Source organism: Nerophis ophidion, linkage group LG03 (assembly GCF_033978795.1).
Source record: "Nerophis ophidion isolate RoL-2023_Sa linkage group LG03, RoL_Noph_v1.0, whole genome shotgun sequence".
NCBI lineage: Eukaryota > Metazoa > Chordata > Actinopteri > Syngnathiformes > Syngnathidae > Nerophis > Nerophis ophidion.
The window spans coordinates 57,857,112-57,881,282 of NC_084613.1; the positions used below are offsets into that span (position 1 = coordinate 57,857,112).

The 24,171-nt window shown below is 40.4% G+C and overlaps 2 protein-coding genes across 3 annotated transcripts in view; one reads left to right on the top strand and one right to left on the bottom strand.

Annotated features, from left to right (window-relative positions):
• Positions 1 to 5,036: 5,036 nt before the first annotated feature.
• si:dkey-16j16.4 (uncharacterized) overlaps positions 5,037 to 24,171 on the top strand; it is a 40,262-nt gene continuing 21,127 nt past the window's right edge. The window contains exons 1-4 of one of the 2 annotated variants that reach the window (XM_061895717.1): positions 5,037 to 5,613; positions 5,964 to 6,044; positions 22,619 to 22,700; positions 22,777 to 23,291. In XM_061895717.1, coding sequence (XP_061751701.1) covers positions 5,545 to 5,613; positions 5,964 to 6,044; positions 22,619 to 22,700; positions 22,777 to 23,291 — 747 coding nt within the window. In that variant the 5' untranslated portion in view covers positions 5,037 to 5,544. The remainder of the gene's footprint in view (positions 5,614 to 5,963; positions 6,045 to 22,618; positions 22,701 to 22,776; positions 23,292 to 24,171) is intronic. The other variant, XM_061895719.1, reaches the window with a different exon arrangement.
• Positions 23,990 to 24,171, bottom strand: part of slc4a1ap (solute carrier family 4 member 1 adaptor protein) — a 56,603-nt gene continuing 56,421 nt past the window's right edge. The window contains exon 14 of the mRNA XM_061895710.1: positions 23,990 to 24,171. This exon is cut by the window's right edge and continues 306 nt beyond it. The gene's annotated coding sequence lies outside the window, so the exon portion shown is untranslated.

The window sequence follows — 24,171 nt, forward strand, 5'->3', positions numbered from 1 at the left end:
ATAATAGTGAGAGTCCCGTCCATAGTGGAGCCATCCCAAGCGGAGACGGGTCAGCAGCGCAGAGATGTCTGCAACCGATGCACAGGTCCATCCCGGGTCCCGACTCTGGACAGCCAGCACTTCATCCATGGCCACTGGACCTGTGTCCCCCCCGCACCCCCTCCAGAAGGGAGAGGGGGGAAGAGAAGAATGGAAAAGAAACGGCAGATAAACTGGTCCAAAAAGGGTGTCTATTTAAAGGCTAGAGCAGGGGTGCTCACACTTTTTCTGCAGGCAAGCTATTTTTCAATTGACCAAGTCGAGGAAATCTACCTCATTCATATTTATAATTCATATTTATTTATTTATGAACAAGACATTTTTGTTAACAAGTTAATGGTGTTTAATGATAATACAAGCATGTTTAACACATATAGATTCCTGTCTTTCATGAAGATAAGAATATAAGTTGGTGTATTACCTGATTCTGATGACTTGCATTGATTGGAATTAGACAGTGGTGCTGATAATGTCCGCATTTTCAAATGGAGGAGGAAAAAAGTCCTCCTTTCTGTCCAATACCACATGAAAGTGGTTGGATTTGGGATCTCATTTGTCCAACTTGCATACTCGTTTTAAAACACTTTGTTATGAGAGTAGCATATGTGTTTGTGGCCCTTTAATGTGTTGACAGCAGGTGAGTGACGTCAGTGAGTGTGTGGGCGAAAGAGGAGAGGGAGCGGTCGTGGAGGGCGGAGGAGTGGCTAATATTTTTGTGTGGGATTTTGACAGTGTGCAAGACGTAAATAAAAAGCCACGATTTGCAACTAAATGCAGGACTCGTCATTTTGCCCTGGAGTCCGGAATTGTGAAGACCCACTGGTAAAGTGAAGGGTGTTGCACCAAGAATCCATCGGCCCTGGAGAAGTGTCTCCCCTTTGCTCCTTGACTACGGTCCAGGCGCCGGAAGCAGGAAAGGTGCAACAATTTTATAAGAAATAGATTGGCATCAAACTCCGTAGCTTGCTAGCTTGTGCATGCTGGCTTTCTGAGACTCTAATTTTGTTAGCACAGGCAGGATGAAGCAGGTCTTTTATGGTAAAGATAGGAGCTGTGCAGTCGGTCTTTAGAGTTTTGACAGCAGGTACGGCCCAAGAGTCTGTTGAAATAAAAAGTGTTTCTCTCCGTCCTGTCAGTGATTTTTTTCTTAATAATGAGCTCGCAGCAGCCAGCGTCATCTCACAAGATCCTCGGGTGCCGAAAATGTCAAACAACTGACGAAAGTGAAGTCTTGGTGAAGATTGATGATTGCTCATTTTTATGTCTATTTTTTTAATGCCTGGCTTGCGATCGACTGACACACCCTCCGCGATCGACCGGTAGCTCACGATCGACATAATGCCCACCCCTGGGCTAGAATATACAAATGAGTTTTAAGATGGGACTTAAATGCACAGGTACAATTAGGGCTGTGCGATATATCGATATATAGGATATATCGCAGGTTTGTCTCTGTGCGATATAGAAAATGACTATATCGTAATATTTGAGTATACGTTCTCACGCAGGACTTTTAGCTGCGGGCGTACACTTTAGGCTTTCCTCGCTCTTTCCCATGTCTCCTTCTCGCAGTCAAGCAGGCGCACATTCTTACATACGTCACAAACTGTCACGTCATACGTCACATACACGCCCTTGCAGAGCAGAGAGGTAGCGGCGTGGCTAACGTTAGCTGCTAACGTAGCTGTTCGAGAGAAAGATGGTGCGGCTCTGGCAACAAATGAAGGAAGACTTAATTCCCAATGAAAACAGCAGAGTTTCCATCGTCTGCCGGTGGTTCGGCTTTAAGTGGGAATATGTCGAACAGACACCATAATTTGTCAAGTGGGGGGGGGGGAAGCGTTGCTATAAAAAGTAGCATTACTGCTAATATGTTGCATCGTTTGTAAAGTCACTCGCTAGAGAATGAAGAGAATTTCATAACCTTAGTAACATACCACATAGTGAAGGACGAATACTATTTGATTTCCTATTTTGCAGCTCATTTTTATTTGACACTTAAAATGTCTCTGACAATCTTGCAATTCCTGTTTTGGAAATTACTTGAATGTTTGTGCCATTGCTTAATAACTTTGATAAATACGCTTTTGGTCAATTGACTTAGTTGTGATTTCCCTCTCTGCATGAAAGTTTAAAAGTAGCATATATTAATGCAGTATGAAGAAGAATGTTTTAATGTATACACATATAATCATCATACTGCTGTGATTATATGCACAAAGTGTTCATTCAAGGCCATGTCAAAATATCAAGATATATATTGTGTATCGCAATGTGGCCTAAAAATATCGCGATATTAAAAAAAGGCAATATCGCCCAGCCCTAGGTGCAATGGTTGCATCACACTTGCAACCATTGTAACCATTACAACCTTGAAACAACGCTGAAATACAGTAGGTTAATTTGCAATCATCAACTGAATTTATTTCAGGATGATTTAAAACAAGGAGTGCAAAGTGAGGCCAAGGGCCTCTTTGTGGGAAGAAAATTTACAAATAAAATGACAATTAAAGGCCTACTGAAACCCACTACTACCGACCACGCAGTCTGATAGTTTATATATCAATGATGAAATATTAACATTGCAACACATGCCAATACGGCCCTTTTAGTTTACTAAATTGCAATTTTAAATTTCCCGCGAGTTTCTTGTTGAAAATGTCGCCGAATGATGACGCGTACGCGTGACGTCACGGACTGTAGGGAAATATTACCGCTGCACCACTTGCGGCTAAAAGTCGTCTGCTTTAACGGCATAATTACACAGTATTTTGGACCTCTGTGTTGCTGAATCTTTTGCAATTTGTTCAATTAATATTGGAGAAGTCACAGTAGAAAGATGGAGTTGGGAAGCTTTAGCTTTTAGCCACACAAAGAAATGGTGATTCCTTGTTAAAAATGCCTGGAGGTGAAACTTTACTATGAATCAGAGCGCGGTCAAGCGAACATGGATCCCGACCACATGTCAACCAGCAGGTCGCTTCTTACCGGAGAAAAGCTGAGCTTGTGCCTTCCATAGCTGCCGTCGACTCCCCTGAGACACTGCGCGTCAAGATACCCATGGAGACACCCTTCCGACTATCAGGTACTATTTAACTCACTAAAACACTAGCAACACAATAGAAAGATAAGGGATTTCCCAGATCTATTCTAGTAAATGTCTCTAAAAACATCGGAATCCGTCCCAATGAATCGCGTTTTTTTTTTTTTTTACTTTTTTTTTTCTAGTCCGTCACTATCAATATCCTCAAACACAAATCTTTCATCCTCGCTCAAATTAATGGGGAAATTGTCGTTTTCTCGGTCCGAATAGCACTTTTTGTTGGAGGCTCCCATTAAAAATTATGTGAATATGTGAGGAGCCATCCAACATGTGACGTCATTGTCTGCGACTTCCGGTAGAGGCAGGGCATTTCTCTTAGCACCGAAAGTTGCGAACTTTATCGTGGATGTTGTCTACTAAATCCTTTCAGCAAAATAGTGTTGTGTCGTTTGCAAACGATTCGTTCAAATGAACGAATCTTTTGAGTGAACGTACTGAACCAAATCACTTCATGAACTGATTCGATCCTTTCTCAGTTCAGTTGAGCTCCGCCGCGACCACGCCGGTATGAGTGGAACTGGCGCGAATCACGAGAATCACATTCGCGAACGTACTGACGCAGAGAACTGACTGTGTCGCGACGTGAATCACGTTCGCGAACCTACTGACGCAGGGAACTGACCGTGTCGCGACGTGAATCACGTTCGCGAACGTACTGACACAGAGAACTGACTGTGTCGCGGAGGATGACGTCACATTGAGGATCTCGTTCAGTCACTGCGCGCGTCGTTCATTGGGTGCTGAGGGCTTGTGTCTTTCTCGAACTGACACACAGCGAGATCTGCCGCTGGGGAAGCGTTTACTGACTGACTCATGATTCGCCGCTTGCACACATTTTTTGATTCTATTTTTCATATCGTGTTTATTACATACCGCTTTTAGAGTGATCATAATTGCTTAAAAAAAAAAAAAAAAACCCACATTGGATGTGATATAAAAGGAAGAGTGATTTTTATTACATTTGTAATACATGTAGGTTTTGTTAGAAACAATACATGTCAAAATAATAAAATGTAATGTGAAAAAATAAAACTTGTAACACATTTTAGAATCGTTTTTTCTATCTTGTAAAATCCACTATGAATTGTTAAAATAAATGTAATGTAATAATGTAAAAATATTTGCATTTCAAACACATTTAAGAATATATTTCAATTTTGTCGTCGAGTCTAATGTTAAAATGTAAAAATAATAATACCATTTGTAAATGTGTATGTCATTTTTAACACTTTAAAAAACGTTTTTATTTTTATTTTGTTTTTAGATCCATTTTCAAATGTCATGGACACCTCACGGAGAGGACACAAAAAAAGAAGAAGAAGAAAAAAAATAAATATTTGTAGTATTTTTTTAAATAAGTTGTTATTATCTTGTCAGATTCACACACACCGAGATCTGCCGCTAGGGAAGCTGTTACTGACTGACTCATGATTCGCCGACCTGCACACAGAACTGCTGCTGCAGAAGTGATTCGGTGAACGAATCTTTTGAACGAATCAATTTAAGGAACTGATTCTAGTGATTCAGTAGTCAAAAGAACTGCCGATCCCATCACTACAGCAACAATATGGCAATATCGCAAAATGATCAAGTATGACACATAGAATGGACCTGCTATCACCGTTTAAATAAGAAAATCTCATTTCAGTAGGCCATTAAAACTTGAAAGAATATACTGTCATACTTTTCCGAGTGCGTTCTTGGTCATAAAACACGTGGAACACCATGCAGAACATTTAATTCAGTGTGCATTAACTATCATCCTGCTAGAAAAAGAGGAAGTAAACAGACTAAATAACGTGACTCCAACTCGCCTCCTCATTGACAGTCAGCGATGACGTCACACACACGAATTGCCAATCAGGGAGCGAGACGCTCAAGCGGGGCTGTACTCGGACAGGCTCGTGCAGCTGGTTCGCATTTGCCTGTGTGTGAGTGTGTGTGAGTGCGTGTGTGTGTGTGTGACTGCCAACTACTTATTATTATTTTCATTTATTTTCTTCTCTCCCCGACACCATTAAGTTGCGGAGTTTAGTCGGAGCCACGGCGAGTAAGTCATCTCTCAGTGAAGAAAGACTCAAAAAAAAAAAAAAAACTAAACAACGCCGACCTAAATGAACTCGAGAATAACAAGTTTGCTACGCACATCCGTTGAAAAGAAGCCACGACTACGCAGTTGAACATTTTCGGCTTTTAATTTCCTTTTCAGTCGAGGTCCTCTTGCAGCTGACGACGTTGTTTTTGTGGCTGTCATTGAAAAGAAAGAAAAAAAAAAGTCCCGTGTGCCTTATTGTAAGCGAGAAAAGTCGTCCATGTTAGCTAATGAAGCTGTAAATGCCACAAGAGATCCAGCAATTAAAAGGTATTTGTTAGGGGATAAGCCATAAGCTAGCCAAGTCAACATGCTAAAGACCCTGACCAAGAAGCTAAGAAGACACTCACTCAATGAGATACACCCTTTTCAACTTAAGGTAAGTTTGCACAAGGTATCATATCCAATGTGAAGTTCTGAATTTTTTTTTGTTAATCAGTAGTCTTTGCCAGATGTTTACAAGAGCAAACTACAGGTCCACCTTGCAATGCAAACAGTAAACATGCAATGTCATTGAACCATTGTTCTGCTTTTGAGAAAGTAAATTGATGCAATGGAGGCGTGGGAAAGACATTTTCTGGTCAGCTAATTTGTATACAGACGCTCTAAAATTATTTGTATCTGAGGGTTGGCAGTGCAAGTGATTGCGACTATAAATGTGTTTTTAAAATGACGCACATTTCACTCTAACTTTATTGTTGTGAGCTATAATTGTCCTGACATCTGCAGACTTCACCCCTGCAATTTTCCGCAACACAACCCGTGGAAGTCCTCCTCGATTGTTACATGCTGCATAATGCCTCCTTTTTGGTGAGTTGAAGGGTGGATTGTATCCTGCATGGGTCACTAACTTGCCCCATTCACAACACTATTGTGAGTTGACCAACTATACAGTCGCATGGCAGCCATTTTGTGCCAAAGGGCTCCCGTTCAAAGGCCTGGCCGAGGATTGAGTGCAAAGTGTGCCATCTCCATTGTTCGGTTGTTTGTTTGTTGCGCCGCTTGGATGTAAGCTTTCTTCCTGACCATTCGTGTGTCTGCACTCAACTTCTCAGCACTGGGGCAGCTTTCATAAATCCCTTCCAGAGCGATTTCACCACCATTATGCACATAATTTGTAATAAACGACATCTATTCTGCCAAGGCCATTAAAACGCTAGCTTGGGAAAAGTAACCAATTAATACAGAATGTTAATGCCTCATCACTCAAAAACCCATTGGGCTTGTAAGGGTTTTGTTATGTTAGTTCTTCATTGACATGAGCTTCAGTGTTTGTTTTTGTTCAACGTTACACATTCATCGGTAATCAGTAATGCACTGTGATTTAGTCTGAACTTACATCACTAATTAAAGCAGGTATATCAATCCTGTAAGCAATGAGACGCTAGGGCAATAAGTAATCTGTAACATGACCCCTGACCATGTTGCTGATGGTTTATCCTTTAGCGCCGTGATCACTCCTCCCTCTCCAAACTTTCCTCCAAGTAAATCCATGAAAGATCAACATGCTGTCATGGTCGCTTACTGAGTAAACGCACCGAAAACCCTGCCTCTGGTGTTCAGGTTGAGAATTGCACGCTTCATGCGCTCAACTCCAACACATTTGAGAGGTTTCCGATAAGCCGAGACGATACCGAAACATAAACCAAGTTTGAGATTTGTTCCTGCAGAAAACGACACACTTATGGGGAAATATGTTCACGTTCATTCCCATTTGTTAAAGGCTACTTCAGTTTTGTCTCCACACATGAACATTTTAAACTGAAAATTGATGGAACTGTCATTGTTGAAATTGTTCAACTTATGTTGAACAATTTTCCTTGTGGATCATTAAAGTTTTTCTAAGTCTAAGTCTATTCATGTACTAGACAATAGCGTTATGGAGCCTGAAAATGTTTACATTGGAAAATAAGTGTGTGACTATTTTAATGGCAATGCTATACTAGTGTTTGTGCTGTAATGTGACCATTTACTAGAACATTTGCAAAACAATGCACTTGCATTTTACAGCATTTTACTTTACCTTTTTGCTGGTGTGTTGGAGTTGGGTAACATATTGACAGCAGTTAAGTGCGAGTGAAATGCAGGAAAATATTTTCTTTTTCTACTAGATTTTTTTCATGTAAACATACCCTTAATCTATATTTGTGAAGATGGTTCTCAGAAAGCAGTTGTTATGGTCTTTTAATTACTGGCTCCATCAAATTCATGCTGACGTATGTCTTTTGAGTTGCTGTAGAATCATGTCACTGCAGCTAAAATTCTCAATGAGAAGAGGCAGGGCGTAGCACCAAATTCTGGACCCCCATACACAAGGCTCCTGAACAGCCCCCCATTCCACCCTAAACTCAATATTGCGTCCCCATACATGCATACTTGGTATGTTTACGTGCACTAAAAACAATAATACATCTTTAGTAGTAGTAGTAGTGGTAAAGCTTCTGCAGGTTATGTTTCGCCCTGTCTTTAAGACGTAGTGATTCCTCTGTTTCGAACTTTCTCCTATGCAGCCACAGATAGATTTACTACAAAACCCAAAACCAGTGAAGTTGTCACGTTGTGTAAATCGTAAATGAAAACAGAATACAATGATTTGCAAATCCTTTTCAACTTATATTCAGTTGAATATACTGCATAGACAAGATATTTAATGTTCGAACGGAAAAACACATTTTTAAATTTTTTTTTTCCAAATAATCATTAACTTTGAATTTAATGGCAGCAACACATTGCAAAAAAGTTGGCACAGAGGCATTTTTACCAGCGTTACATGGCCTTTCCTTTTTTTTTTTTTATAAATGTTTTTATTGAATTTGACAGGTATTACAATGTACAATAGAACAGTCAACACATTTTCCCCCTTTTTTCCCACCCACTTCCAAGAACAGCAACCCAACCCATACCCCATACACACATAAACCCCCCTCCCCCCCAGGTCCTACGTAAGTTAAAAGATACAGTCACAAATGGAAAATCATTAGTACATCACTTTCTTCTCAACATAGGCAGATAGTAAATATACACCAGGAATAAATATAAAAAATAAATAAAAAGAAGCTGGTTTATGAAAGGTGAACTTTCTCATGTGTCCTGTATCATCTTTAATTTGGCTATGTAGTCAACCATACAGCCCCAAACAAAATAAAACTTCTCAGGTGCCCCCCTAAGATTGAACTTAATTTTTTCCAGATCTAAATACCTCATAAGGTCTTTAAGCCATAAGGAGGCTTTGGGGCAGAAAGGTGACTTCCACTCCAGCAAAATTCTCCTACGTGCTAATAAGGATGCAAAGGCGATACTATCCTTAAATTTTCTCTTTATTTGGGGATCTGATACCGTCCCAAAAATAGCCATTTCTGCACAAGGTGTCAGATTTAAATCCAGTGCCTTAGCAAGGTGTTTGAAAATAGTTGTCCAGTAATCAAGCAAATGGGGACAAGACCAAAACATGTGCGTCATGTTAGCAGGTGACATGTGACATCTGTTACAAGTATCCGAGATATTGGGATATATTTTGGAGAGTTTGGAATTAGTGAAATAAATACGGTGGACTACCTTAAATTGTATTAAATTAAGCCTTGAACAGGATGTACTGTTGTTATTTTGGGTTAAGGCAGAATCCCAATCTCCATCATCTATGGCTCTGCCAAGCTCTTCTTCCCAATTCCCTCTGATTTTATCAAGAGATGTTTTACCAAACTGGGGGATTAAGGTGTAGATTTTGGAAATTAGGCCTTTTTGATTTGTGGGAATATCTAAAATTGAATCAGTTAGCGAATTTGGTGGAGTGTTAGGGAAAGAGAGACTATTTGATTTAACAAAATTACGAACCTGAAAGTATCGAAATAGGTGAGATTTTGGTAGGTCAAATTTTTCACATAGTTCACTGAAACTAGCGAAAACATCACCAATATATAAGTCTTTTAGCCTGCTAAGGTTTGACTGCTTCCATAGAGAAAATGCTACATTTGTGCTAGGAGGGAGAAATAGGTGGTTATTATGAATGGGGCTATGGTTGGATAAGCCCTGCAGGCCGAAAGTATTTCTAAATTGAGACCAGATTCTAAGGGTAGAAATGACAATTGGACTACAAGTAAATTGGGATGGTCGATAAGGTAATTTTGATGTAAGCAGATCCAAGAGTGAGGTAGAACAGGAACTAGCTTCAGATTTGCACCAAATTAATTCAGGTTCTTGGATCCAGAGAGTCATTTTGTGTATGTTAGCTGCCCAATAGTAGTGTTTTAGATTAGGAAGTGATAAACCACCTACGGACCTATGCCTTTGCAGGAATTCTCTCCTAATCCTGGGAGTCTTGCCTTTCCATATAAAGGATGAAATTAGTTTGTTTATTATGCAAAAAAAGGATTTGGGTAAAAAGATAGGCAAACATTGAAACAGATACAAAAATCGAGGAAGCACATTCATTTTGACGCAGTTTACCCTGCCAGCTATAGTTATGTGTAAATCATTCCACCTTTCCAAATCTAATTTAAGTTTGTCGATTAGGGGTGGAAACTTGTCCTTGTAGAGAGCTGGTAGCTTACGACAAATATGTACACCTAAGTACTTGAAGCTGTTCCTGGACATTCTGAATGGGAAATATCCCTCAGGGATCTCAAGGGCCAAATTATTCACAGGGAAGCATTCACTCTTAGCGAAATTCAATTTATAGCCAAAGAATGATCCAAAATTGTTAAGCAATTCAATAATATTTGGAACGGTAGAGATTGGATCAGATATAAACAATAGTAAATCATCCGCGTATAGAGAATGTGTGAGTTCTAGACCGCATCTATGGATTCCTTTACTGATACCAGCCGATTTAAGAGCAATGGACAAGGGTTCGATTGCAGTAACGAATAATTATGGGCTTAGAGGGCACCCCTGGCGTGTGCCTCTGCCAAGTGTGAAAAATTGGGATAACATCCCATTTGTGCTTACGGCAGCCCTAGGAGAAGAGTATAGAAGTGCTATCCAAGATATATATTTGGACCCAATGTTAAACCTCTTTAAGACCTCTAATAAATATCCCCATTCCACCCTGTCGAAAGCTTTCTCCGCATCCAAAGAGACCACCACTTCTGGCGTCTCCTCGGATGCTGGAGAGAAAATAATGTTAAGAAGGCATCGAATGTTGGAAAAAGAGTGTCGGTTTTTCATAAACCCAGTTTGGTCAGGTGATATGATGTTTGGTAAAATTGATTCAAGGCGAAGGGCCAGTGCTTTAGCTAAAATCTTATAATCAGCGTTTAAGAGCGAGATGGGACGGTATGAACTACAATCGGAGTCTATTTTACCTGGTTTTAATAATAAAGTTATTGACGCTTCGGTGAGAGTTCGAGGCAAAGTACCCCGATCCAGAGAGTCATTGTACATATTTAAAAGGAGAGGAGTCAATTTATCTGAGAATTTTTTATAGAACTCTGTAGGATAGCTATCTGGGCCAGGGGCCTTGCCACTCTGCATTACTTTAATTGAATCTACAATTTCCTGGCTCACTAAAGGTTCCCTTTCCTTTTAACAACACTCAGTAAACGTTTGGGAACTGAGGAGACCAATTTTCAAAGCTTTTCAGGTGGAATATTTCCCATTCTTGCTTGTACAGCTTAAGTTGTTCAACAGTCTGGGAACTCCGTTGTCGTACTTAACACTTCATTATGCACCACACATTTTCAATGGGAGACAGGTCTGGACTGCAGGCAGGACGTCTAGTACCCGCACTCTTTTATTACGAAGCCACGCGAATGTAACACGAGCAGAATGTGGCTTGACATTGTCTTGCTGAAACAAAGCAGGTGCGTCCATTAACAGACGTTGTTTGAAGGTCAACATATGTGCTCTAAAACCTGTATGTACCTTTCAGCATTAATGATGCCTTCACAGATGTGTAAGTTACCATGCCTTTGGCACCAACCCACCCCCATACCATCACAGATGCTGGCTTTTGAACTTTGCACCTATAACAATCTGGATGATTCTTTTCCTCTTTGGACTGGAGGACACGACAAATTCCCAAAACAATTTGAAATGTGGCTTCACGGTGGAAGAGGGGTTAGTGCGTCTGCCTCACAATACGAAGGTACTGCAGTCCTGGGTTCAAATCCAGGCTCGGGATCTTTCTGTGTGGAGTTTGCATGTTCTCCCCGTGAATGCGTGGGTTCCCTCCGGGTACTCCGGCTTCCTCCCACTTCCAAAGACATGCACCTGGGGATAGGTTGATTGGCCACACTAAATTGGCCCTAGTGTGTGAATGTGAGTGTGAATGTTGTCTATCTGTGTTGGCCCTGCGATGAGGTGGCGACTTGTCCAGGGTGTACCCTGCCTTCCGCCCGATTGTAGCTGAGATAGGCGCCAGTGCCCCCCGCGACCCCGAAAGGGAATAAGCGGTAGAAAATGGACATTTTACCAAGGTATGCCTATAGGCTGCTCTTTCAAATGTTTCAGATTGCCATATAACTTGGTACATGTAGTCTACAATATGCAAACACGAACGAGGAATTCATTTATCGTGTGATTTGGCTATCTCCATACGTTCTACATTGCCATGACAGCCGTGCAAATGATGTAACCCATTTCCTCAGCGTATCAGCATATTAAGAAATAGGCACTGACACTACCCATATTCACATAGGTTTTATTTGTCGAAAATATATTTTGCCCTGTCAGTTGGATTACACATTGACATACAGGCTAACGGGCATATATTTCTCCCGTTAGCCTATATATGGATGTGTCATTGACCGGGCGAGCATGCTAAGCATTCGTTGCATGAACTTACTAGCTTTGTTAGACAACATCATAAACTGTATTGAAAAATATAGTTTACATACGAAATGTCAATTTCCATTTATTCCAAGTTATAAGAAAACGTAAATTCCCTAATTACCTATCAAGGAAGAAATTGGCAAATTTTGCGTCAGATGAAAAAAATCTTCTTCACTTACAATCGTCTCCATCTTTCAAAGGCATCCCTGTTACAAATCCTCATTTTGCTCCTGGCTTTATAATGAATAAGTTGAGAATCATAATGAGGCCTTTTGGATCTACTAAGGTCTGACATATTTAGTAACTTTACCAGTGGCAGTATCGCGACGAAGATGAAGGAGCATAACTGGCAACCTGAATGTAACACACTCATAGACTTTGTAATTGGTCAAACGATGGAGGGCGGGGTATTGAAGTAAAAACAATATCAAGATTTCGGAGCTGTAAATCTAATTTTGCAATGAGCATATTCCGGCTGAACTATTGTTATCAGTTATATATGTTGAAAATTGAAAATAACATGATTTGTTAATGCCTTTTGACATATCAGGGCCATTTAATGATGACTCAACATTAAATTATTACATATGGCACCTTTAATGGTACAGTATATGTAGATATGAAAGACTAATATAGATTCTCTAAATGAGTGGCTCCAAACTTTTTTCACCAAGTAACACCTTAGGATTTACTCTGCTCTCCAAGTACCACCATTCAGACCAACATTGAAGTACAATAGCTTTTTAGGCCAAAGTAGTCATTAAACAAGGCAGATGTTTTATTTAAGTATAATTAATAATTTGGCCATCGTAACATTACACACAGTTTGAACAGTAACACTTTGTTTGGAGCTTGCGTACCACTAGTGGTAGACCTTGCACAGTCCAAACAATTCTCTAAATTAGTCAAAACATGAATTGTAGTGCCATTTATAGACTTCTAAAAGCTTTCTTATTATAGGACATTCCCATCATCTATTCTCCCTAAATCTCATGCATAGGCTTGTTGGAAAACATTTGGAAGGATTGGGGGATTGGGCAGGACAAAAATTTAGTGCAGATGAGGTTGACTTTTAGTCCTTACTGTGAGTCAAGCCCCGGAAATGGTGGATTACCCATGATGTAAGTAGCAGATTTTGTCCAACCTTCTTTGAAATACAAAAATCTACAGTACGTGTCTCAAACATTACACCTCCTGTTCAGACCACAGGTGACTAGAAGCAATATAGTAGTAGTAAATACAGTTGTAGTATTATGTTAGTCTAATTTCAAGCAGAGACATTACTAATTTAAGAATCCAAAGACACATACAAAATATCCCCAAAACAAACATGATCTATGCCAGGGAATAACTCCTATGATGGGTTATTTTCAGGTTTGTGATGAAAAGGGGCAAAGTTGCATTCCATGTCTGTGTTGTTAACTGCATTTGATCAGTCACATCACAGCCTTGTAAATTGATTTGCAATAACAACGTGGTTTTTGTAATGTGTACCAATTCGTATAAAGCAAATCAATTAAGGAATAACTATACTAAAAAATTAGATTTAAAGCAATGTGGCCTGCTTCTGTCTGCTTAACTCTGTTATATTGATAATCAACAATAATTAAACATAACTCCTGGTTGAAAATGAGCAGCAACACTCTTCTTTTCACTCTCTACATGGATGATGGTGGTTTTGACCATTTACAAGACAGGACTGAAGGTCACAAATAGGTCGTGTCACTGTACTATTCCCAGGAGCTTACACTAATCATGACTAATTGTACTACGCTATATGGGTAAGACTCAGAATAGTATGAGGAAAAGACAATCACCCATCTCTGACTCTGTCGGTGCACTTTCATGAGAAGAGGGAATGGAGTGTGACAGTGTTCATGTCAGTGTGGCAGAGCAAAGCTGATTGTGTGTGTGCGTGCATGTTTGTGTTCGTGTGCACAGTGACATTGCCATTGATCCAGCTTAGCAAGCTGCTCAGCGATGCAGGGTACTGACAAGGATTTCATTCAACTCTTCTTGACACACAACTTGTCTGTTGGAGCATGAATGCACAAAATCAATTTTACGCTGTATGTATTGAGTCTTATTCATGAGTAAAGCTCAACTCTGTAATCATTTGCTGTAATAGACCCTGAATAAAATAAACTTGAATATAAACAGAGAAAATCCCACGCTTATAGTTGTATTATGCATTTAGAAATGTGTAGTTACGTTTATAAATGATTAGCGAAAGCTTTAACCACGCTCTCTCGTGTGTAATGTAGGTGTGTATGCATACACTGAAACCTCTTCACACACAGTGTTAGCTTTAAAATGTTTTTATTTATTTATTTAGTTTGTCTGGTTTTCATGTGGATTATTTCACTGTAACAAAATTTGTTGTCAGTGAGGCGGCAAAGTCACTCAGAGTAACCATCAACATGCAAAAGAAAAAAGTGCGATGATATTTCGATATAGCAAACTATCGTAATATTTAACTTTACTGTACAGATATCAATATGCTCCCGCCTTGTATTGTTTCCCACACCATAAACTTCTTTCAGCATACCTTCATACTGACTTGAGTCACCATTTTACGTTGTAATGCCCGAGCTTGTGGTCAAGGAGAGACATCGCGGCCAATTCACTTTCAAACACTTTAACACACAGTCAATCAAAAGTGTGGGCTCACTTTTGTGATCGGACAAAGCTGGATAAGGACTGTATAGTGTGTAAGTTGTTTGGTTTTGTTCCACCCTTATAAAGACATGACTAAATTACTTAGGAGTACCCAGAATTACGAGTATTTTGAGATACCACCTGTCTCTGGGCTAATTGTTATGCTTTAAGTTGCGAACCAAATTTGAGTTAAAGACATCCCCGCCACCATATATGGTAGCAAATGCCACAGTGAACCTCGTAAGATCCACTCAAAACATTCACTCGCTCGCATTAGCCTATAGCTGGAGATCAACGTAACTTTATTTTCGAACCATTCGAACGGAGAAAATGAGTGTGAAAAACAGTGCTTATTTAATTAAATAATTTATTCATCAAAAACAAAAAATATACTGTAGTTGTTTGTAGTACATTCTATTGTATTATTTTTCTAACTATTTCTTATCTAAGAATTTGTTTTTCTTTTTAAAAGGCTTTTGTTTTTTGAATGTTAAAAAGTTGCTGTGGTCTTCACGGTGGAGGAGGGGTTAGTGCGTCTGCCTCACAACACGAAGGTCCTGAGCAGTCGGGGTTCAATCGCGGGCCCGGGATCTTTCTGTGTGGAGTTTGCATGTTCTCCCCGTGAATGCGTGGGTTCCCTCCGGGTACTCAGGCTTCCTCCCACCTCCAAAGACATGCACCAGGGCAGGGGTCGGGAACCTTTTTGGCTGAGAGAGCCATGTAAGCCAAATATTATAAAATGTATTTCTGTGAGAACCATATAATATTTTTTAACACTGAATACAACTAAATGTGTGCATTTTTAAGTAAGATCAACATTTTTAGGGTATAATAAGTATGTTATTCTTTTTAATAACATTGTTATTATGAGGCTAACCAATCATAAATAAAATACTCCTTAATTTGACTTCTTCAACTGTTGGGGTACAAAACAGATCGATGGATTAAAATGCATGAGAATTTTTTATATTTTTAACGTTGTTTTTAACACTTTAACAAGTACCATGAATTGATTTACGTGGACCCCTTATTCGGGTGTTAGCATTTAGTGGTCAATTTTACAGAATATGTACTGTAGTGTGCGATCTACTAATAAAAGTCTCAATCAATCAATCAAAACTGTGATTACCAGCTGAATTATTCATTACTTATTGTGTTAAGTAATCTCAGCTAAGATTTATCTGCAAGCCAGAAGCAGTCATCAAAAGAGCCACATCTGACTCGAGAGCCATAGGTTCCCTACCCCTGCACCAGGGGATAGGTTGATTGGCAACACTAAATTGGCCCTAGTGTGTGAATGTGAGTGTGAATGTTGTCTGTGTATCTGTGTTGGCCCTGCGATGAGGTGGCGAGTTGTCCAGGGTGTACCCCGCCTTCCGCCCGATTGTATCTGAGATAGGCACCAGCGCCCCCCGCGATCCCAAAGGGAATAAGCAGTATAAAATGGATGGATGGATAGAAAAAGTTGCTGTTTCAGGAGCGCAAAACATCAATTAAATTGATTCCAATTCATTGAGTGTTTTGAGTTACAAGCTTGGTCATTGAACCAATTACGGTAAGCTTGTAAGTTGGGGTACTATTGTATAATCATTACCCTGAGCGGTGTATAGCATATTATATCTTGGGATACATTGATATTCCCAGCCCTACTAAGACATTTTCCATCCATCCATCCACCTATGAATCTATCCATTTTCTACCACTTGACCCTTATGGGGTCACGGGGGGTGCTGGAGCCTATCTCAGCTGCAACTGAGACATTTTCTATTTGTAATTAATTTCCTGGTATATGTATAAGGAAGAATATAAATAACTGCTAGAGATCTTTTATCAGTCCGGTGTGGCCAGTGCCCTGTACTTTGCTGTGGTTAGTTGGGGGAGCAGCACCAGCAAAAGTAACATATATCAGATTGACAAACTGATCCGGAAAGCCGGCCAAAGTATTGGCACGCAGTTGAAGGCATTTGTGTCAGTGAGGGACAGGAGGACAATGCACAAACTGCTCGCCATCATGGACAATCCTGCCCACTCACTCCACCAGACAATTGAGGGACAGCGGAGCTCATACTTCAACAAACATGATCTATGACTGGGACTAACTCCAATGATGGGTTATTTTCAGGTTTGTGATGAAAAGGGGGAAAGTTGCATTCCATGTCTTTTTGGTTGGCTGCATTTGATCAATCACATCACAGCCTTGTAAATTGATTTGCAATATAACAACGTGGTTTTTGCAATGTGTACCAATTCGTATAAAGCAAATCAATTAAGGAAGAACTGTACTAAAAAATGAGATTTAAAGCAATGTGGCCTGCTTCTGTCTGCTTAACACTGTTATATTGATAATCAACATTAATTAAACATAACTCCTGGTTGAAAATGAGCAGCAACACTCTTCTTTTCACTCTGTACATGGACAAGAATATGAATCACAGGGTTCCTCATAATATAACACAATACAACACAATATGTAATATAATATGCAATACAAGATGCAATTTATAGCTCGCGTCAACGGTAACACACTATGGCAATGTAGCGATAAGGTTTAAACAAAATGGGTGAAATTATTCTCTCTGGAAGTGTGCAGACGTATTTGACTCTCTTTATTGTATAATTAAGACAATTTACGAAACTACAGGATATTCACCATTAGTTCAGCTGAAATTTGCAAACTAAGCAAGTAAATCATTCATTTTAAACGCCTTAACCTATTCAGGATCACAAGTGAGCTGAAGCCTATGCCAGTGGTTTAAATGCGATCACGGAAGGAATGATCTGTACTCATACAGTAATTTAAATGTTAGTACTGTATACATTTGTAATTGTTACTTTGTTTTAAGAATCACAAATTGGATCATGCATTTGGATGTGCTCGCATTGCAAATGTTATGAAAAGCAATGTCTGAGGATACAATATTTTTCATTTCACAACTTGAGCGGCTTGTGAAATCATACTGTAGTCTTAACATTGCATTAAGCTTTGATGACACGGCCTTTTGTCCCTCTTCCTCTTTATTAAGTGATTCAGAAAGAAAAGAGCTGTGTGTGTGTGTGTGTGTGTGTTTTGAGTCTATAATTGTGCGTTGTATGCTGGTGTATACGTATGTGTGTAAGCGTACACACACAAGCGCAGATGGCAGCTGCTAAGCGAGGCCCCAAAGTGGTAATTACTGATTGTGAGGCGCATTACTTAACTGTGAGTCTGTAGGGTATCTGCATTGCTACTAATGCTGTAGAGACATCTTTGTCTGCTGGGTTAGGCTGTGGGTAAAAGTATTTGCATAGACTAAACTACTATTTGTCCAGATAAAAAATACCTTGTTTGTTTCAAACCAGTCTGACTGACACTTATTCTAAAAGATCAATAAACATTTTAGGTCATCTTTCATTCAATTCATTATTTATATATACAACGCTCCACAGGGTATACAATGCACCATACAGTACATATTTCACATGTGCAACTAATTCTGTGCATATTAATGTATGTGGACCCCGACTTAAAAAAGTTGAAAAACTTATTCGGGTGTTACCATTTAGTGGTCAATTGTACGGAATATGTACTGAACTGTGCAATCTACTAATAAAAGTTTCAATCAATCAATCAATCAATCAAAACCATTCACTATTTTTGCGATAAAGGTTGCAATACAGTAAATAGTTACTTTCTCTCTGTATAATTATAATAGGTTAATGTATTGCAGAATAAGTAATTAACAAATGTTAAATACACCTGGGGATAGGTTGATTGGCAACACTAAAAAATTGGCCCTAGTGTGTGAATGTGAGTGTGAATGTTGTCTGTCTATCTGTGTTGACCCTGCGATGAGGTGGCGACTTGTCCAGGGTGTACCCTGCCTTCCGCCCGATTGTAGCTGAGATAGGCGCCAGCGCCACCCGCGACCCCGAAAGGGAATAAGCGGTAGAAAATGGATGGATGGATGGATGGAATACAGCAACATTGAGTGGTGGGGTGTCCCTTGCAAGGTTTTTCGTTGTTCCCATTGGGTTGAGTTTTTTTCTTGCTCTAATGTGGGATCTGAGCCGAGGATGTCGTTGTGGCTTATGCAGCCTAAAGTACCCATGATTGTCACACACACACCAGGTGTGGGCGAAATTGAGACATTTATGATTAAGGCATATATAAGTAAACTTTGATCGATTAAGTATATTTATTGTTTTCACTGTTCTTTTACAGAGAACAAAGTAATGGGATAAAACTACTATGATATGAAAAGGGGTAGGATTAAATAAGATCTGCTTCTTTCTACTCCTTTTCAGACATGCTGTAATGAAACAACTGGAAATATCCGATGCATTACATTGTATTGTATGCATGTTTGAAATAAACTAACTAAAACAATAACGGCATATGCTCTAATTTTGTTTTCTTTTATTTTAGTGCTTCTGCATTTTTATGCTCAAGTTCGTACATAATGTATGCATTGAATTAATGTGTTATATGTTGATTCTTTCGATAGATGGGTGGGCTTTTAAACAGCTGGTTTGTATTAAGTAAAATACAGTATAAACACTATGTGGGGCTCAACAAAATACAAGTCTGGTTCATTCAACTTAATTACAAAGACTCCTTCCTGGCTACGGCAACACAGCTAGGACAAACTGAATTTAATGTGTTGCACCACCCCTATTGTAGGATAGCAGGTTAGTACAACAATTAAGGTTACTAGGTTCTTGGCCGTATAATTGAGAGACTCAAAATGAGACGTTACGTACTTAATGGACCACAAAACAGCTGCTGGCCAATTTATTGCACAATAATAAACAACAACACATGCACAGTGTGCTTTTTAAATTGAAAATACCCCCCCAAAATAAAATAAAAATAGAGCTCTGTTGCAAAAATCAAAAATAGAAGAAATGTCCTTTTTAAATTTGAATTCTACCCGGGTTCTACCCCGCTAGCACCAACCCCTCCATCCCCCCACCCCCTCTCCTGCGTCGGTTGAGGTTGTATAATGTAGCCTGGAAGAGTCAGGGTTGCATGGGATTCTAGGTATTTATCATGTTGTGTTTATGTTGTTTTACAGTGCGGATGTTTGCCCGAAATGTTTGTCATTCTTGTTTGGTGTGGGTTCACAGTGTGGCACATATTAGTAAAAGTCTTAAAGTTGTTTATATCACAACCTTCAGTGTAACCTGTATGGCTGTTGAACAAGTATGCCTTGCAATCGCTTGAGGATTGTAAAAGAGGATTCACACAATACGTGAAAGGTCAGCGCGCACTTAGTGTTGTGTAACGGCGGGCACAACTACATGTATTAGAAGATGTTATAGGTATTGCCATCACGGCACGCCCTCAATGTTGCTGTCCGAGTGAAAATCACAGTATGCATACCTCAGACAATCTTAGGAAAAGGCATTGAGGTCAGAAACCTCCCGGTAATTTCGGGAAGGTCGGCAAGTTAACAGCTGAGCCACACGAGCGATCAATACACAAAGCGATATTCCCAAGATGGCGCTGCTGTTGGCAGGAGCTCTGTGCTCTTGTGTCATCCTTTTGTGTTTCCCTCTTGTTGTCATGTGTTATTATACCTTTTTGCCTTTTGGTCCGGGACCCTTTGGGACTGTGTGACAAGGGGTGGCACTTTCGTGACCTCTGTGGTGCTTTTTTGTGGACTTCTGGATCTGCCTCCCGGGAGCCTTTTGGCCATGAAGACCAGCTGCTGGGTGTCTGCCACACCGGAGTCGGTTTGGAGGGACTGGAGGAGATGCGGATGAGGTGACAGGGCTGCAGAGCTTGCACTGAGCGCTGGGATGGAGAGGTTTTGCGGTGTCTTGGCTGGGTGAGCAGGTGTCGGACACCTCAGTCACCTTGGACGTATCCTCGCTCATCCATGCGGACTAGACACTGGCCGAGAGTCGAGTCGGCTATCTTGGTTGCTTTGTTGGGTCTGCTCCTGTCTCTGACCATGATCCTTCCACTACAGCGGACAATGGCGTGGAACAGCGCAGAGGCCACCACAGTGTACATGTTTCATTTTTACTTTTTATTCATAGCTGTATGTAGAAGTGTCTGGTTGTATCTGCTGCTTTAATGTCTTTAATCTCCTCTGTGTTCTTTGATGTTTGATGTTTCCCTCTTGCACACATGTGAGAGGAATGTGTTCTATGGCTATGAGTTGTTTTTTTCCCTTGGCCTCAGTCTGCACCCCCTCTCCAGGGCCCAGGCTAAGACCGATTTTTTAAATTTTATTTATTTTTCTCCCATTACCCCCCCTTGTTTACCTGTATCTCATCTTTTTTGTAAGGGGCGCTGGAAGCCGGCAGACCCGTCAGCGATCCTGTTCTGTCTCCCTGTAATGTTTGTCTGATCTTGAATGGGATTGTGCTGAAAATTTTATTTTTCCTGACGGAATAAATAAAGTACTATCTAATCTAGCTAATCTAATCTCAAAGAGCCGCATGCGGCTCCGGAGCCACGGGTTGCCGACCCCTGCTTTAGCATTAACATGGTGGCTAGGCTAACAGGCTTGTTAACAGCAATGTACTATAGGCCTCACTCACAAAGTAAAACTTACTGGAGTTCTCAGCAGCACAAAGCACAGCAACCCAGCTCCCACTGGAACCGGCTATTTTATGCTGCTTTTCCAACACTCGGTTTGAGAAGTAACAAGTATTTGAACTTATACTAAACCTTGTCTTTGAAACACAACAATATGACTCGTGCCTTCATTCTGACATTCACTGATGGAGTGACTGTAATAACAAAGGCGCACGCGACCTCTACTGGCCAGCGTGTGAATAATGTGCTGTGTGCCTGTATCATCAGTTTAACCCTGTAGTTAACACATGACTTTGACACATCATTAGTTTTAATATTTTAAGTGACCAAAGTGACTTTGGCACACCATAAATTAGAAATGAATAATATATTAGTGACACTATATTTCCATATGGGTTACAAATCCATACTTGCAAATGAGACCTAGAAGTGTAAAAAAACACGCTTTAAGAACTGGGCCTGGACAGCACAGTTAGCTTAATGTTAAATGTTAATTTTGTCAGGTTCAAACACATAACTGTCTATTACACAAGACAAGAAGAGGGAATCAGGCAGAGACAGAGTTAAATTTTGCTCATGAGGAAAAACATTTGGGGCGGCACACTCAGTTACAGTCTCCCACCTCGCTCTAAGGTACAGCCCCATGCGCTCCTCTATTTATTCAGGAGTTCCCTAGTTAACATCACTGAGGGAGTGGTCACACATATCATGCAAAGCAGCTCCAGTACGAACAATTTGTGATGGAATGTGCTCGGGGCCTTGTGATTGCCTTGTCTCTGCTTCGTCTGCATGCTGTCATCTTATCTTCGTTGAAGTATTTGAAGTCCTTGGCTGTTACCAGGCTAAAACAAAGAAAACATCTGCGGCGAGGCCACCCCTCATATGCCGTGGAAGATAACACGTTTTGTGCCCTTGCATGAAGCAGAAAAGAGCACAATAGATAACTATAGCAACGCCCTTTATGCATAAGAGTTGTGTGATAACTTATATATAATTATTCTAACAAATGTAAAAATAGATTTTATCATCAAACAGTTTTAAAAGATTTGCCACATGAACACACAATACTAACAATTGGTATCGAGTCAATCAATTTCCAGGTACAGGCACAGTGATTTAACAATTTTGCCGTTATTTGTCGAGGTGCATACTGTAAATCTTATACTTCTATTTTTGTTGTGGTCTCTGAATCTGTATTCATATTCTATATTTCTTAACTTGTTTGTGAACAAGTATTTGAACTTCTACTGTCATTGATAAAAGTGGACCTTATACCTGTATATTGGAATCCATGATAGTAATTGTAAACATCTGGCGGGACAAAGGAATGCATTTTTGGGGAATGCCTACCATGCCAATGTAATGTTAAATTCCAGGTCTTACTGTTTTGCACATTTTCACACGGATACAAACCCTTTTCTGCCCCTAGTTTTCTTACCACGGCAGTGGCGAGGGTGGGGAGAGTGATGATTCAGAAGGAGAGAACCAGGAGCTTGCACAAATTGATAGAGGTATGCCCGCTTGGCCAACAAAATGTTTTGATAATGTACTGTATTCTTATCAAATATGTCCCTTTTTTTTTGTTAGAGAGACGGAGAAATTGTGCCCTCACCCCCCTGGCTACCAACCAGCAGCACAACCAGGGTCCCCTCTCTCCAGCTCGTTTACGACGCCTCCGCCTTCTTCTCGACGGCAATCTGGATCGACACTCGTCAGAGGAAGAACTAGAGCGAATCAGCTATGGGGACAACAGAAAATGGATGTCTTCACTCCCTCAGCGCCATGGTGATCACCACAGCAGCACGTCCAGCGACGAGGAAGTGCGAGATCTCTGTGGTTGTGGGTCGCCCGTTGCTGCTACAAAGACGCTGGTCGAGCCTGGTGCTTGTCTGGCCGCCGTCTCCAGCCCTGTGCTTTTCAGCGCAAGCCCTCCATGTAGCCTGAAGCCACCACCCATGCGCTTTCAACTCCAGGTGGTCCAGCCAGTCACTCGGCCAATCATCTTGACCCACTTTGACCAGTCAGCACCTTACAGAAAATACCGGCACAGCTATAGTGGGGAGTTGGGGAGACCAAGTCTTGATCTAGAGAAGATGCAACAGGTTTGTGGTCCATTTGATTTTCTTTGGGTGAAAACAACTGACAATTATGTCAGACTTTAGTTATTGTTTTTGCGTTAGTGCTGAAAGGCAAGCATTCATATGTTAGCCACTGGAGCTGTTTATTTGAACAATTGAACCTTTATAGACACGTAAACTTATTAACTATTGATTTTTGGGTTTTTATTTTGGGATCCTTTGATCCCAATGGACACAAACTGAACCTTGGTGGAATTAGCATTGGTAAGTCCATAGAAAGGCTTGACTTTGATACATTGTACATTTGTTCGACCTACTCAGTGGCCTAGTGGTTAGAGTGTCCGCCCTGAGATCGGTAGGTCGTGAGTTCAAATCCCGGCCGAGTCATACCAAAGACTATAAAAATGGGACCCATTACCTCCCTGCTTGGCACTCAGCATTAAGGTTTGGAATTGGGGGTTAAATCACCATAAATGATTCCCGGGCGAGGCACCGCTGCTGCCCACTGCTCCCCTCACCTCCCAGGGGGTGATCAAGGGTGATGGGTCAAATGCAGAGAATAATTTCGCCACATTAAGTATGTGTGTGACAATCATTGGTACTTTAACTTAACTTTTGGCTTGAGAAACGTAATTTTTTTACCTGTTCATGTTTTAAATAATCTAAGAAAGAAAGACATACAATATACTCTTTAAACCACACTTTAAATGGATGCTTGCAATGCTATTAAGATTAACAGTGGAATAATGACCTAGCTACAGTATAGTAAATAAGTATTTGATAACCTGCTGATTTTGTTCGTTAACCCTCTTAAAGAAATGAAACTCTACAGCAGAACACCTTACTTACGGTTTGGTTTGTATTATTTTGTTTTAGAAATAACCAATAAACCAATGTTCTGTCC